Source organism: Myotis daubentonii, chromosome 12 (assembly GCF_963259705.1).
Source record: "Myotis daubentonii chromosome 12, mMyoDau2.1, whole genome shotgun sequence".
Taxonomy (NCBI): domain Eukaryota; kingdom Metazoa; phylum Chordata; class Mammalia; order Chiroptera; family Vespertilionidae; genus Myotis; species Myotis daubentonii.
The window spans coordinates 69,573,235-69,590,490 of record NC_081851.1 but is presented as its reverse complement, the minus strand read 5'-3'; the positions used below and the strand labels follow the sequence as shown (position 1 = coordinate 69,590,490).

At 45.1% G+C, this 17,256-nt stretch overlaps 1 protein-coding gene across 6 annotated transcripts in view; it reads right to left on the bottom strand.

The window, feature by feature from the left end:
* DTNB (dystrobrevin beta) overlaps positions 1 to 17,256 on the bottom strand; it is a 159,683-nt gene that overhangs the window by 25,646 nt on the left and 116,781 nt on the right. For all 6 annotated transcript variants that reach the window (XM_059660386.1, XM_059660385.1, XM_059660388.1 and 3 more), the window contains 4 exons: positions 9,413 to 9,498; positions 8,292 to 8,405; positions 6,495 to 6,591; positions 541 to 561 (listed from right to left, as the gene is read on the bottom strand). In XM_059660386.1, the coding sequence (XP_059516369.1) occupies positions 541 to 561; positions 6,495 to 6,591; positions 8,292 to 8,405; positions 9,413 to 9,498 (318 nt within the window). The remainder of the gene's footprint in view (positions 1 to 540; positions 562 to 6,494; positions 6,592 to 8,291; positions 8,406 to 9,412; positions 9,499 to 17,256) is intronic.

Genomic DNA, 17,256 nt, shown 5'->3' with positions numbered 1-17,256 from the left:
AGCTCCTGGAGTGGGCTCTGAACAGGAACTCACAGCGTCATCAGCCCCTTCGTTGTCATGGGTGACTTGGTTAAGAGGCGACTGCAGCGGCAGCGCCCAGAAGCCTGTGCGAGACTAAAGCACATCTGAAGTTATCACCAGAACTCATTTCCATGCCCACAGTGCTTGGACCTGAGGTCACCCCCACCACTCCACGAGTTGTTTCAAGCAATTAAAGTCACTCCAGTCAGGAAGCAGCGGAGAAAGCAAGAGCAGGAAAATGCAACTGTGGCCTGGGTGGTCATGCATTCTCAAACACGCAGATGTGTACTCTGAAAAGCTGTTCAACAGGCTCTCGTTTCAAACAAGAACATGCTCTACTGGGAAAACACGATGGGAACTTTCAGGCCACTGTACAACACCGAGGAGAGAACGCGACGGTTCTACACGTCATAAGACCTTGTGCAGGGAGGAGAGGGGAAGTCTAGGCCAGTTACATGAGGTGGAGGAGAACATGCAAAAGGAGCACGAACCACACGGAGCAGTCTGAAGTTCACTTACTGCCTGCTTTTGCTCTTCCTCCTAGAGGCGGTGAAAACAACAAAAAAGGTAGAGGAAAAGGAGAGAGATTAATGCCCATCACCACAAATATTTGGAAGAAATGACAGGACAGGGCCCATCAGGCCAGGCCCATGGGCTCGGAGATCAGAGCCCAGCCCTGACCACCACAGCACATCATCAGCTGACAGAGCCAAGGGCTGGCCTCTGCCCCACCCGGCTCATTAAATGGGAACTTCGAGAGTCGCAAAGAAAGAACCTCAGAAACCATCTAGTCCAATTCTTCATTGTACGCATCAAAAAGACTCAGGGCGCTTGACTTGCCCAACATTTAACTGTTTAGGGTAAACCGAAAGCAGTAGCTCAACCATGACTCAAAAGCCCAATCATCTATTTCACCCTTCAGAGTATTCATAGGTGTTTAGGCACAGTTATCCCGGTGGCGGTCCTCAAAGTGTGGGATACAGACCAGCAGCAGCAGCAGCACCTGAAAACCTGTCAGAGATGCAGATTCTGGACTCCACCCCAGACAAACTGGATCAAAAGTCTTGGGTGTGGGGCAGGACAATGTATTTAATGAGCACACTGATTCGATGATGGCTAGTTTGAGAACCACGGCTCTAAGAACTTCCTCAGCTAGCGATCCACATATCCATGGATTCATCTCCAACGTAGTCCCCTCCCCTCCACGTGCTTTTGGGCTGCTTTGGGGTTTTCCAAAGATGCACGTGCACCCCCATCCCCGTAGGACACTGGGAACTGCTGTAGGGCCCTGAGAGACCTCACTGTTTCATTAGCTCAATGAGGATTCACTTAGTACTTCTTACGCATAAGGCTCTGGAGTCACGAGATGGTCTGTCTTTTACAGCCTCGCAATGATGGCGCGCAGAGCAGACACCTGCTAACTACCCTATCAGAATGCACCAGCAGGCGCTATAGGAAGACGCACAGGGAAGAGAGATACGCACTTCCACCTTCCTCTCTCCTCAGCCCACTGTTCCTCAGCGACTCCATCTTTTAATGGATGTCTTTGCTTCTTTTCTGTGCCTCATCGTGGGTAACTGTGGTCAGGGAGCCTCTGCTCTTTCGCCCAGGTAGACACATCTACAAGCCGTTGCACTGGTTCTATTTAAATTGGATCCATCCAGGCAGTCTTTTAAAAAAATATAAATTTTTATTGATTTCAGAGAGGAAGGGAGATATAAAACATCAATGATGAGAGAGAGTCATTAATTGGCTGCCTCTTGCATGCCCCCTACTGGGGACTGAGCCCACAACCGGGCATGTGCTGTGACCAGGGATTGAACCATGATCTCCTGGTTCACAGGTTGTCACTCAACCACTGAGCCATGCCGGTCGGGCCAAGCAGACTTGACTGAACATACGGAGGACGTCTTAGGGAAGGATGAGGGCTTCTCAGTGTGCAGATCTGGGTGCAATGGCAAGAAGGGCTTCAGTAAAGCCAAGAAATTACAAAAGGGAGAGTAAGTAAAAATTTGGAGAAAATAATTTTATTCCTGCAAGGGAAAAACGTGGACTAGAAATTAAACAGGCACCAAAAAATTTCCAACTCAGCCCAGGAAGATGTTCTCATAATCAAAGCCAGCTGCGAGATGCCGGCCAAACCTACACTCACAGGAGCCGGGCAGAGCGGGCCCCGAGTGGGAGCCGAGTCGGCCTGAGAGGCTGGGTCTTGAAGCTTTTGCGTCTGGCAGTCATGGCTCTAATTAGGAGGGGTTCCAGTTTTGCAGGTAGGAAAACCTCTCCCTTCCTAGCCAGGCTTCCCGGGGCGGGCGGGTAAGGCAAGTAGCTCTAGGAGAGTTAGAAAACAATTTTAAAATGTAGAGTTTTGCGGGCATTAAGTGTTGAAATGGAAATTGAGATGGTGAGGGAGGGATGGGACAATGTTGTGACCCAACCATAAAATTATTTTCGTTGCTACTTCATAACTGTAATGATGCTACTGTTATGAATCGTAATGTAAATATCTGATATGCAGGATGGTCTTAGGCGACCCCTGTGAAAGGGTCGTTCGACTGCCAAAGGAGTCACGACCCACAGGTTGAGAACCGCTGCCTTAGAGGCTGACATTGCACCTGAGGGCAAAAGACCAGCATGTAATTTCTTAGAACTATTCCTAAGACACTCCCTCTTCTCAGTGTTTCTCCAGGTTTGGCACTGGGGCAAACGTGGCTTTGGTTCAGCAGAACAGGGACGTCTCACAAAGCAATGCTTCATGTGCACACGTGGTGACCGTGGTGTGTAGTTTGTCCAAAGACATGAAACCGTGAAAATCTGTCAGGCGAGGATGGGGCGGTGTGTTCAGGACTGAGAGGCCGCCCCTGAGCACTGGGGTTGGGAGAGGGTGGACTTTGGCAAAGTGTTACTTAGGACAGTGTTGCATGATTTAAACTCACAAAAGTCATTCAGATAAAGCCTTGAAGGCTCTGTCAACACAGAAAACAGGCCAGATATAAGGTCTTAGAACATTTCTGTTATCGATGGGTCAGTTAGTGTCAGTAAACACTGGCTAATGACAAGGCATAGAAGCCAACTTGATTTAAAGGGGCAATAACACCTTCGTTATAAAGCGGACACCTAGAGTTGTTGTGTCACCTAAGGCATGTGAGACTCTCACACAGGGAGAGTCTGGCTGGGTGGCCAGTGAAACGCCACAGCCACTGTAGTCATCTATAGAAAAATTTATATTCGCCGAAACGACCCTGGTGAGGTTGGGACGGCCCCGGTGAGGTGGAAACGGCCCCAGTGAGGTTGGGACGGCCCCAGTGAGGTCGGGACAGCCCCGGTGAGGTCAAGACGGCCCTGGTGAGGACAAAACGGCCCCAGTGAGGTTGGGACGGCTCCAGTGAGGTTGGGACAGATAATGGGGACCAGTATAGACTGATGAACAGGGGTAGATGCAGAGGCAGAGCAGCATTGAACAGACTGTCAAACTACAGTGGGAAGCCTGGGGAGGGTTTGGGGGGGGGGGGCGTTAAGAGATCAACCGAACGACTTATATGCATGCATATAAGAATAACCAATGGACACAAGACACTAGGGGGTAGGGGCCGGGGGAATGTCAGGGGAGGGGGGGGGGAAGGAGACATATGTAATACTCTTTGTAATACTTCAAGAAATAAAAATTATTTTAAAAAAAAAGAAAAATTTATATTCAAAACCTCACTTCCAAATTCAAAACTGCAGAATTCATCTGGTACATCTGTTTCAAAAGCAATAATGGAAAATGGGGTAGAAAATTATTGGGAACGTGATTTAGAAATGGAAACATCAACACATAACCATTTCTAGATTACAGAAGTTTGAGGCAGAGGTTACCGATATACTCATTAACTGGGGTAGGGGGGATGTAAGGGAAAGATCCAGTCTGAAACATGGGCACCTGAGTGTCCTCCACATTATGTCATTAAAATACCAAAACAATAAGGTCCCTGATACTCCTTAGTGACAGGAATTGAGTCATATTCACCATTAACGCCAAATACCTAAACACGGCACTAAGGATTTCAATACTTTTTTTTTTTTATTAAATAAATGTATGATTTTTACCCAGCCTTGTCCCCCCCCCCCAAAAAAAAAGGATTTAAGATTTTTGTTAAATTAATTCATATACAGGGGTGATGCTTCATATGCATGCTTCTCTCAGAGTACATGATATTTCAGGAAAGGGGAGGAAGAACTAACTCCCTGTGGGGTGGGAGCTTGCGAGGTGGGTTTTAACTGATGAGCACCCCAGAGCAGGGGGCTGACTGTCCATCTGACTAACTGCTTACAGCTGTTTTATGAGAGAATTAAATGCCAGCAGGCTGAAATCAACGAAAGCTGGAAGGTCCTTTGAAATTAAAATCAGAACGGCAAAGGGCACTTCCAGGACGCATTGGTGAATATGTATTCTTTAATAGTAGGAAAACATCTTTGAAATTTTAATAGAAGCCGCTGATTCCTACGCATGACCTTTCAGGAGTGTACATAATGCGCAAATTAAGACTGCAGTCCTTCTCGGAAGCTGGACACGAAAGAAATGAGACTTCAACTGTGAATTCTCATCAGTGGATACAAAGACAACACCCCTGGTGTGTCTGCAACTTCCTCCTCCCGTCTGAACGGCTCGGCCTGGCAGGTGGGTAAACGATAGGGTGTTTAAGAACCTGACAGGGGACCCTACACAACGGGCAGCAGGGTCCCGCTCATTCTACTGGAATTGTGACTGTCGGCCAACAGCGAGAAGTGCAGGGTCAGAGCGCCAGGCGTCAGCACATCCTGCTTAGCCCAGAACACAAGCCTCAGAGCTGGACACAAGGTCACAGCAACGCACGCGGGGCTCTGTGCCGGGAGCCCTCAGTGAGGAGCCCTGAGGGCAACCAGCTGACGGGAAAGTGCACAGTGGTACTTGGAGGAAATTCATCGTGACTTCCCTTCGCTTGTGTAACCCTTTCACCTTTTAAAAAAGATCAGCCTGGGGTACCTTCCCCATCTGCCTGGGCGGCGTCTGAGAGCATCTTTCTGAAAGGGAGGTTTGACACAGGGAAGGAGTGAGGGGCAGAGGCGCTGTTATCTCCCGACCTACTGGTGGACTAACCTCCCAGTGGCAGGGCTCCCAAAGCCCCCAAGGGCACAGATGTTCCACAGGCCAACATCTCTGCTGTGCTGAGTGGCTGACGGGTTGCTTAGCTGCATACCTGACAATTACTGCAGGGATCTGGGCCAGGTTTTATGCATAAGGTTTTCTTGAAACGAGACCCATTTCGACTTCAAACATTTCGCAGGAGAAACCCTGTCAACAGGGATAATGTAGAAACACGTCTAGGCAAAAACAACCCCAACATCCAGGATCAAAGCGAGAAGCAAACGGAACTCAAGACTAAAAGAAGTGACTGTCCCGAGCAGGCCAAACGCATCTACCCGAGGTGCTAACAACACCAGCTTCATCTCAAGGGACGGGCTTAGAACGGAGGAGCTGGCGAACAGCTGGCATGTTCCCAGGTGATTTCCCAGGGCTGCCACCTGGTCGGGACCCTGGTCACTTCGGACCTGGGTGGTCTCGAGTCTCCTGCTGTCCTTTAGTTTCTCCCCTTCCTCCCCCATCTGCATAGTTTCCTATTTTTTCAAAACCTTCAGAGACCCCCCTTATCACAGGATTAAATCCACCCCTCAGCCTGCTTTGAGGTCCTCCACATTTTGCTGTTTCCACTCGGGCTGCTGACTTTGTCGATCACAAAACACAGCGCTTTCAGGGCACAGGCCTTGGGAGTGAGCAGCGTGAACGAATGTGTCTGGCACCGCTGCTGCACAGCTGGGCAAACACTTCTCTCAGTGCCAATAACACTGCCCGGGTGAGGGCACTGCCATGCCAAGCGTGCCTTGCTCTGCTCTGGGGTGTAGGGGTTGTACTGTAGTCTTCAACAAAAATAGATAGTGAGACCTGAATTATTCCAGACTTATTCAAGCCCCAAGTCACCAAACCTAGAGCTAACATGCTACTTTATTCCTCCCAAGATAGTGATTGATTAGAGTTGGTTCGATAAGATTGGTGTGCGTCTGCAACACTCACTAAAAAGGGACACCTAGTATTTGTAGGAGGAATATCTGAATATTTGTCTTAAAAGAAACTTCAAACAGTTGGGGAATATTCACTTCTCCGGAGCCAATCTGCCATTTGTGAACATTCATAAAAGCAACTATTCCTGGACATTGCCCTGGCCTCGGTTACTAACTTTTTCTTTCACAGCCGGGCTTTACGCTGACGTAGGTGACTGTTACACGGAATTCGACTGCCGTTATGGAGGGTTAACCTGGAAACTGGGACTAGGCCGCAGCACGTAAGCCTCTCGCCGCCTCCTGTTCGACATCGACATCACAGGGGAGGCCGAGCTGCACTGTGGTGGGAGGTGGACAAGGCAGGTGGGGGCGGGAGGAGCCCGAGAGCAGGCTCTTACCTTCAGTAGCTTCATGAGCCCCTCCAGCTGAACCATCAGCTCCCGCCTGCTCTCCTGCAGAGCCGACATCCGCTGCTCCAGCTCGTCTTTCCTTTGCCTGGCCAAGAGGAATGGCCCATCAGAAACGAAACTCAGGAAAAAGGGCCTAAGGCCAGGTAGCATCACTTTTGGACCTGGATCTGCTACTTACGAGTGTCTGAGCTGCTGAGCAAGTCGTTTAACCTCTGATGCCTTATGTGTAAAGGAATTATGTATCTATTTTGCCCGCTTTACCATTGTGAGAATAGCAGGTAAACGTGCTCTGGAAAGTATACATGGCCAAGCAGAGGAAAAGTATAATTATTAAAGTAACTGAAAAAATTCTTCATCAGGAAGTCAAATACCTCCTTTAGAGAAATACAGAGAACCAGCCCAAGTTTAAATGAATAGTGGAGAAAAGGTGTAAAAACTGCGCAGGGCAGATAGGGTTCAGTAGTCGGGGCTGCCAGCACCGGACAGCAGGTGCTAGAAGCGTGACGGACTCAGGAGGACTGTGTCTAAGAGACCTCTGCTCCCTGAGGACAGCTTCGCGTCAACTCCAGCTCAGTATGTCCAAAATGAAACTTAAGATTTTCCTCCTCCAATGCTTCTCTTTCCCAACTTCCTTGTCGCTCACTTTTCCATTCCAGTTGTCATAGCTGAAAAACTCCGTCCTCTTTCATACTTTCCTGTTTATATACTATATTCTATTAAGTCACCCAATTCAGGTAATTCTTTTCTGGAAATTTTTGTGTCCATCTTTCTATTCTCACTTCTCCCACTTTCTCCAAGTGCTCCTTACGTCACACACACACACGTCTCTTAGCCTGATTAATCCTGATTTCATCTACTATGGTGAGGAAAAAGCAGTGCAGGACTGAGGCCCATCACTTACTAAATATGCAGCCTTGATCACGCCACTTAACCTGTCTGAGCCTCCATTTTCTGTTCTGGAAAATGGGACTGATAATCAGTAACATCAATATCTTGAGGACCAATTAAGATAATGACTGTGAAAGTGTTTGGTGAAGTTTGCAATCCTGCTCAAAGGAAAGCTGTATTCATTTCATCATCCGATGCCATCACCTCAATAGAATTTCTAGCATCACTGACTCTTGCCCTGCACAATCTAGACCTTGGCTCTCCAATATGGCAGCCAGGAGCCACACGTGCCGACTCAGCACTTGAAACATGGCTAGTCTGCACTGAGATGCACTGAAAGTGCCACACACACACACACACACACGATTCAAATTTTTACTGTGGACAAAAGAAAGTAAAATATTTTATTACTATTTTTTCAGCGTCGATTAAATGTGGAAATGATACTATTTTGGCTATATCAGGTCAAGTAAAAGACAGTATTAAAATGAATGACATCTACTTCCTTTTAGTTTCTCACTGTGGCTGTTAGAAAAGTTTTAATTACACATGTGTGTCACTGTAGTTTATGGAGAGCACAGCCCAGACCCCACCTGCAATCCTATCGCTAGCACCCCACCTCCTCCTATTCCCTCTTAGGTCTGGACCTCCAGGTGGTTTACTTTTCCCTAAACAGACCCCATACATTTAGGACTCACAGCTATGCCACCCCCTTCCGAATGTTATTCACTCCTTCATGTCCAAGCATCGGAAGCAGCCACAGAGAGTGGACTGCGCGGTGTCTGCTCTAACGTGACTAACTGTTCTGATAAACGGGCTCTACCTCACTAATGTGGTTCCCTGGGCCATAAACTCCCACCCAGGCCGACTGTCGCCCGACGCGGCACCCCCACTTACCGCAGCAGCCGCAGCTCTGCCAGCAGCGTGGGGTTCTGCTGGGCCTTCTCAGGGGTGGGCTGGGAGGCCTGCTCGTGCTCCAGGCGGAGACGCTGGATCTCCTGCAGGATCTCTCTAGAGGGGGTGCAGAGAGGGAGATGCCACACAGGCCTTCACAGCCCCCGCTCCTGAGGAAAGGCTTCACTCCAGTAGTGCAGCCTCCACCAGTCTCACTCTGATCGCTTCCAAACGACCAGGATGTGAAACGTCACCCTCCTAATTCTGTGGCACTTGACACTTAAGGGAACAATCCTTTGTGGTAGAAAAAGCCATAAAAATACTCAAGAGCTTGAAGGAATACCCACAGAAGGAAAATGACCACAATACTCTACCCCTCAGTAGGGCTGTGGTCGGCAAACTGCGGCTCACAAGCCACATGCGGCTTTTTGGCCCCTTGAGTGTGGCTCTTCCACAAAATACCACGTGCGGGCGCACGTACAGTGCGACTGAAACTTCGTGGCCCAGGCGCAGAAATCGGTTTTCGGCCTGGGCGAGTCCATTTTGAAGAAGTACTGTTGCTATTTGGCTCTGTTGACTAATGAGTTTGCCGACCACTGCTCTAGGGAAAGGACAAGAGGACTGTGCTAACTCCCCCAAGTCCTCCTCTGACCCCCAAGAGATGGACAGCTGCTTCTACCGATGCCTGTTACGTTACGTCCAATCTCTTGGGCCTGGTTTCTACCGTTCAGTGCATAATGGTGTGTTGTCCAGTCTCCAAGCCTTTAAAAGACCAGACGGTCACATGCAGCCTAATCAGCCAAAACAAGATGACTGGATCGAGTACAAGGCCGCTGGGAGTGAAGAAAGAAACCATGAGGCCCCGGGGACTCAGCTATGAATGGAGAAGGCGCTGGGAAGAATCTCCGAGGGCAGGCGAGCAGCCTTTTGGACCAGCACAAGGGACACCATGCAGATACACAAGGTAGTGTCCAGGGAATTTACTGGACGTGGGCTGGCCTATAGTCCCTGAGGTGGGGACTTCCGTTGTGGTCCAAAGCCATCTAGCCTGCAAGGAAAACGAGAATCTCATATTCCCGTGACCATCTTGGACTTCAGAAACGGCTCAGTCCCTGCTTTCTTACCTGTTTTTGTTTTCCAGTTCTGCAATAAGCTGTCTTTGTTGCTTGTTGGCATCGAAGTTAAAGCTCAAGTCGGTGGGAGGACGGGTCTACAGTGAGGAGAAGGAAAGGTTTGTTGGTGTGTGTTTTTTCTGATTCAAATATATCCAGAGACCTAGACAGACTGTTGATTTTTTTAAAAACAGGTTTTTGAGTTAAAAATTACCTACCGTAGAATCCACCCATTTAAAGTGTACAACGAATTCAATGAGTCTTAGTAAACTTACATAGGCGTGGAACCAATCACCATAGTCCAGTTTTGGAACATTTTCCATCACCACAAAAAAAATTCCCTTGTTTGTGGTCAACTTGCCATTCACTTCCATCCCCACTGCAGGCAACCATCAGTCTGCCGGCTAGCTTTGCTTTTCCTAGAACCTTCATACACATGGAATCATAGACCACGTCGGCGGCGGTTTCTAGCTCCCACTTAGCATGATGTTTCTGAGTTCCATTCACGTTGTTCCATGAATTAGGAGTTCCCTAACCTTTTTATTGCTGAGTAGTAGTTCACTGATTCAGCTTTGGGCTATTAAATGAAGTGGCTTTGTGTTGATGTATGTTTTCATTTCTCTTGGGCCAGCACCTAAAAGTGGAACTCCTGAGTTACATGGTTTAACTCTATATTTAACATTTGGAAAAACTGTCAAAAAACTTGTTTTCCCAAGTGGCTACACCATTTTATAAGCCCACCAACAATGAATCAGGGTTCGATTCTCAACATCTTGTCAACACCCGTCATTGTCTTTTCGGTCTTAATCATCCTGGCGGGTGTGAAGTATCTAACTGTGGGTTTAAAAAATCGATATATAATTTACATGCCATAAAATCTACCCTTTGAAAGTGTGCAATTCAGTGGTTTCAAGTATATGTATGAGATTATTAAACCATCATCACTAATTCCTGGATATTCTCATCGCCCCGCAAGGAAACCCCATACTCATTAGCAGCCCCTCCCCCTTGTCCCCTCCCCCACCCTGACAGCTATGAATCTAGCTTCTGTCTCTGTAGACGAGCCTATTCTGAATATTTCATACAAATGGAATTATATAATATGTGGTCTTTTATGTCTGGCTTCTTTCACTTAGCAAAATATTTTCAAGGCTCATCCACGTTGTAGCATGTATGGGTATTTCATTCTTGTTTTTACAGCCGAATAATATTCCATTATGTGGATATAACACATCTCATTTACTCCACAGTTGATAGATATTTGGGCTGTTCCCATTTTTTTTTTGGCTAATTTGAATAATGCTGCTATGATCATTTGTGGACAAGTTTTTGTGTAGAGATATATTTTAATTTCTCTTGGGTATATTTCTAGGAATGGAATTGCTGGGTCACACAGTAAACGCCGTTTGAAAAATTGCCAAACTGGTTTCCTAAGTGGCTGCACTATTTTACATTCCCACTATCAACATAACAGGATTCCATTTTCCCCCATGTCCTTGTCAACACTTGTTATTGCCTTTTAAAAAAATATTTATTTTTATTGATTTCAGAGAGAAAGGGAGGGAGAGACAGAAACATCAATGATGAGAGCGCATCATGGATCATCTGCCTCCTACATGCCCCCTCCTGGGGCTCGTAACCTGGGCATGTGCCCTTGGCTGGAATGTGCCCTGGAACCCTTCAGTCCGCAGGCCGACGCCCTACCCACTGAGCCAAACCAGCAGGGGCTTGCCCTTCTCTTTCATCACAGTCACCCTAGTGGGTGTGAAATGCTCTCTCATTGTGGATTCAATTTACACCTTCCCAGTGACTAATATGTTGAGCGTACTTTTACGTTTTATTGGCCACTTACATATTATCTTTCGAGAAATCATTGTGGTTTTGATTTGCCAAGTCCACCGATGTTCCTAGCCCTGTGACCCCCTTTAAGAATATGGAAGCGAATCAACACAAACTAGGAAAACGGATGAATAGGTGATGCTTCCCTTTTATTGATTAACCAGAAGGAAAGCTCTCATGAAGACACTTCGATGGCTATACTCCACTCTGCACATTCTTAAGTTCTGCCCAAAACATGACCTGCGATGAAGCAGAAACCTGGTTTCCTCTCTAAAGCTTGAAGATACAGTGAGTACAATAAGTAAATCTTTTCATGTGGTACTTCCTAAATAAACAGGGCAAAGCAGCATAGCAAACCTGGGTGGGAGGCTTTTTAACCAAACTACCAAATATTTTTCTTCTTAGAGAAAAACAAGGTGATTTTTCTTCCTCCAGAGAAGAGTGAACCAGCAGCCAATTCAGCAAATTCTCTATATTTTATGAAGAGTCTTGTGAGAGCCTGAGTTGAACCTGGGAAAAAGGGCTTGCCTGAGACCAAACCTGCTATGAATAACAGGTTTACAATTTCTGAAAACTGGAGTTATTAGAGTGGGGCAGGGAGAATGATGGATGAGGAATGATCTCTGAAAGGAATTTGCTTCATCTGATGGGAAAAAAACATACAAAAACCCCACAGTATTTCACTGGAAACCTCTGAAGGATCTTTTCAGTTTTGAGTGTCTGAAGAGGTTAATACAGAAATCAAGCGTTCCCATCAATAGTGACTCCTAACAGGCAGGAATCTTTGGCACCAAGTGTTACTCAAATACAAAGACACAGGGGGCTGGGGGCCGGGGGGGGGGGGGCCTGGAGGAAGACTCAAATCCTGAGGCAGCGGTCCCACCTGGGGCGACGTGCATGGAGACACAACTGGGAGAGCCCTGGTGGTGAGTGTCCACTGCTGGCTTATTTTACCCGGTCAGATTTTATACACAGTCAAGTGCACTAAATAACAGATAAACTTAGAATTTTATTTATTTACTATCTTAAACACCATGCTGCTCCTTTAAAAAATAAAAGGGGAGGGGAAATGGGAGATATCTGTAATACTATCAACAATAAAAATATTTTTAAAAATAAAATAAAAAAATTTTAAAAGCCAGGTTATCCTTTTTCCTAGAATGCCTCCAGGACAGTGAAGAGAAAAAGCCAGAAAAGGAATTATTAGATCATAAAGACACAGCCTACTTTGGCAAGAAGAGATCTAAAGGTGATTTCCTTCAAATATTAAATACTTCACTCTTTTATTCAACAAATATATCCTGAGCATTCACTATGTGCTAGATACTGTTCTAAAAACCAGGGATGCATTAGGGGATAAAAAAAGACACAAACCAAATATGTATGACCCGTTGTGGTAAATGCGATAAAGAAACACAGGGTAATGAAACAGTGAGCTGAGACAGACTCTTTTGAAATGAGGTGGTTGTGAAACTGCTCTCAGACTCAATGAGATGGGGAATCGAATCAGGGGAAGGTTAGAGGGACCAGGGGAATGTCAGAGGGACCAGGGGAAGGTCAGGGGGACCAGGGGAAGGTCAGGGGGACCAGGGGAAGGTCAGGGGGACCAGGGGAAGATAGGGGGACCAGGGGAAGGTCAGAGGGACCAGGGGAAGGTCAGGGGGACCAGGGGAAGATCAGGGGGACCAGGGGAGGTCAGGGGGACCAGGGGAAGGTCAGGGGGACTAGGGGAAGGTCAGGGGGACCAGGGGACGGTCAGGGGGACGAGCCAGCTGGGCAGAAAGAAGGGCAAAGGCGGAGGCTTGCTGCTGCTCCCGCGTGGTTTTCTGAATCCACCATAGGATTCTCAACAGAAAAATATATCAATTCCAAATAATGCATGAGGTGAGCCTAACACCTGTGTGGTCTGTCCACAGTGACTTCCTCTCAGAGAGGACAGGTGGGAAGGGGGGAAAGAGAAACTTTATGTTGGAAAACGCTGACGGACACTTCCCCAGCCAGGTGAGCAAGGTCAACAGCGACAGTGGTAAATAATTTTAATGCTACGAACCCTTGATCTGATGTTAGAAAAGGGCACTTACCTTCTTCCTCAAAGCCTACAGTCCCAGTCTAATCAGGAGGAAGGCTAATCCCAACGAAGGGACCGTCTACAATACTTGACTAGAACTCCTCAAAACCGTCAGGGTCATCAGAACACAAGGGCAGCCAGAGAAACTGCCACAGCCCACAGGAACCAAGGAGGCATGACAACTAAACACAAAGTGGTGTCCTGGATGAGATCCCGGAACAGAGAAAGGCATTAGGCAAAGAACTAACAGGACCTAAATAAAGTATGGCCTTTAGTTAATAATAACGTGTCACTACTGGCTCAGTAGTTACAACCAGCATTCCATACTAATGGAAGATGTTACTAATGGGGGAAACTGAGTATAGGCCATATGGAAATCCTCAGTACTAGCTTCATAATTTTTCTGTAAATTTAAAACTGTTCTATCATAAAAGTTTATCACCAACAACACTGCTCTGGCTACCAAGCGGAGAACTGACTGAAGTGGGTAAGAATGGAAGGAGGCACACTAGTTAGGAATCCTAGGTTTTGCTACTTACTTGCCATGCAAACCTCGAGTTATTTTGTTTTACTATACCTTTATCTTCCTGCCTGTAAAGTGGGAATATTTACAAAAAGACAGCGAAGAGGATCGCTTCCTCTGTTACGATAGCATTCTCTTGGGTTTAGGTCATCTCACAGAGCTCCATCATCTTTATTGAGATGGAGATACCTCTGGAAGATACAGGATAAGAAACAAGACCCCTGTGAGTAAAACTGGACAAATGTTATACAACCAAGGAGAGCCGACAGCCAGCAAACTGCAATCTGGTAACATACATGCCCGCAGCTCCTAAAAATAGACTGGCCTGGGTGAGTTCCAAAGAGATGTGCCTGAGATTAACCGGACTTCCGTGTATCCCAGGGGAAGTCCTGCCCTCGTCCCCACCCCACTTAGACTAACTGCAGGGGTGTGGATTATTAATCTCTCTCTTGTCTCTCAAAAACCCAATAATGCTTTTTAGGGTAGTGGTTACAAAGCTAGTTGTGAATAAGAAGATGGAATTTTTTTTTTTTTAACATAAAAATCAAGAGATCCCCCAAACCCAGAGATTCTGATTCAGTAGGTCTGTGGCAAAGTCAAGGATCTATATATTTTTTAAACGCTTTACACGATGATAATACGTAGCCAGGTTTGACAATGATTATTTTATGGGGCATTTTGAGTCATTAAATGTGTGCAAAACACCACCTGGATACCATGGATCTTTAACTCTAAGAAGCCACCGGGAGACCTCTGGCATGGCGCATGCTGACACATGAGGCGGCTGTGAGGGCCAGGATGGGGCTCCTGAAAAAAAGCTTCTCAAAACGGTGCACAAGTTCGGTGGAATGAAACCACACTATTTCCCCTTCCTTTTACCTTTCTCCCAACTTTTCCTTTATGAGTTTTTACTTTTTTCATAAAGAAAAACGACTTTAAAAGCAAACCCCAAACATCTCAGTATATCTAATGCTGGTGACATTTGTGATACAACTTTAAGAATTTGCAGTTATTATTATGATTTACCACACACTGTAGTTTTGTTTTTTAAAGGCATTTAGGCACTTCAGAAAAACAAATCAGTGCTCCTGGCTCGTCCGAGGGAGCTAGGATTTCTTTATTCCAGGGCGAGTGTGAAGAGGTGTCAGTGGCCAGGTGTGCCACCCGGGGAGACATGAGGGCTCGATGCTGAGGCACACCCCAGGGTGTAATGCCGACTGCTAACATGATTTAATGGTCTTTCTTTGTCGAAGAAGGTTTTGGGGGGGAAAAGTCAATACAAAGCCTATCTGGCAGGCTATAAATAAATTCTTCTGAGCGCTACACCCACTTTATGCAAAGCACCTGTATCAGGGAGAGATTAGCAGATTAGAAGTCTGTTTAACAGAAGTCTAGTCAAGAAGAATCCTTGCTGAGAGTCCAATATTTATAAGACAGCTACACTTTGAAAAATAAACTGAAGATGAAAGGGACCATATCGGTATTTAGTCTCAAGCCCATTCTAACAATTCTCATTTTCACACGAATAAGAATTGGTATCAGAAACTATCAGGTGTAAACAGACTTATCTTGTTTGCCGTGCAGGAGAACTGCAATCTCCTTTTGAGGGTCAAATGGCTTCGGAGCTTTAATTTACAGCATTAAAAAAAAAATACTATTGTAAAGTCAACAAGACTATATAACGGCATTAAGTATACTTAATTTTAAAAATTCAACCACAACGCTGTCCCTCTCAACAAATTCAATTGATTTTACGTATACATTTTAATTGCTAAAATAGCTTGAACAGTTGTGACTGACTGAGGGTATGCATGAGGTTTAACTGATGAAATGGAACTATGCTTTTTCCCCAGATGTTTTTTCCCTATTCCGTTCTATTTCACTAACCTTTAGAGCTGTAATGTTACAGTCTGAGGCATGACCTAATATCAGATTTTCAAAGAAAAGATTTTGAATTCTAAACAAACCCAAAGGAATAAGTTACTTTTTGAGAGGGAGAAACAAAGCAAGACTCTCTACTGGCAGCTCTCATAACTCTACCTTCCTATGAAATGTAAGTATAAACTGGTACACATTTCTGTAATTAATATACTGTGTTTGCAGAATACGGTCCTGATTAGCCTGCCTGCCCAGCCTAATGTCACTCCAGTGTTGTTCTCTGTGAAGTCTCCAACCTCAGGGCCTTTACACATGTTGAAACACCCAGTGGGCACACATTACATTTCCTTTACGTGGACAATGCTTACACAGCCTGTCATTTTGGCTTCAGATCATCCCTCCTTTCATCTCACTCCCTGCTTGTATTTGATGTTTTTTAATGTTATAGTAAATGATATTTTTCCTGAATCTAATTGTCTAAATGTTCACTGCAGGTAGATAGAAATAATCAAAAATTTTATACTGACTTTGTATATCTTGCAACATTGCTATGAAGTCACAAATTTGTTCTGGTAGTGTTTTTGTAGATTCCTTGCAACTTTCTATATAGTCATGTCATCTGCAAATAATAACAGTTTTTCTTCTTCCTTTCCAATATTTCTGCCCCTTTCTTCTTGTGATGTTGCACTGGCTAGGACCTCTGGTACAACTCTGAATAGGGGTGGTGAAAGGGGACATCTTTGTCTTGTTCTGAATATTAGGTAGGGGAAGTATTCCAAAATTTAATCTTTGTATAATATTAGTTATATGTTTTTTGTACGTATTCTTTACCAGATTGAGAAAGTTTCTTCTACTCCTTGTGTATTGAGAAGTTTTACTATCATAAATGGTTATTATATTTTGTCACATGCTTTTTCTGCATCTATTGAAATGATCTTATAATTTTCTTCTTTAAACTGCTAATATGGTTGATTTTGTGTATTAATATATTTGTAGTCCTAAAACAAATCTCACTTGATCATGGAGTATTATCGTGTTTGCATATTGCTGGATTCAATTTGCTAATATTTTGTTAAGGTTTTTTTTCATCCATGTTCGTAAGGGAATTTGCGATCAATTTTCTTTGCATTTGATTGCCTTGTATTCTTGTGGCATCAGTTTATAGGGGCCTGATGAAATGACTTGGAAGTGTTCCTTCTTCCTCTATTTTCTATTAGAAAATGGGGTTCTTGTGTAGTATGCCAGCTTTATGTCAGATTGCTAGACTTTCTTCTTTAAGAATATGATAATATTTAACAGTTAAGCCATCAGAGCTTGAAGTTTTCCTTGTGTGAAGTCAGTTATCAATACAATTTCTTTAACAGGTTTAAGACTATTTAGATTTTCTATTTATCTTTATGTCTGTTTTGTTGGTTTATCTTTCAAGGATTTTGTCTATTTAGGCTATCAAATTCATTGGCAAAAAATAGCTCAGAATATTCCTTTAGCATCCTTATAATGGCTGTAGGATCTGTTGTGATGTCTCTTTTACATTTGTGATATTGGTAA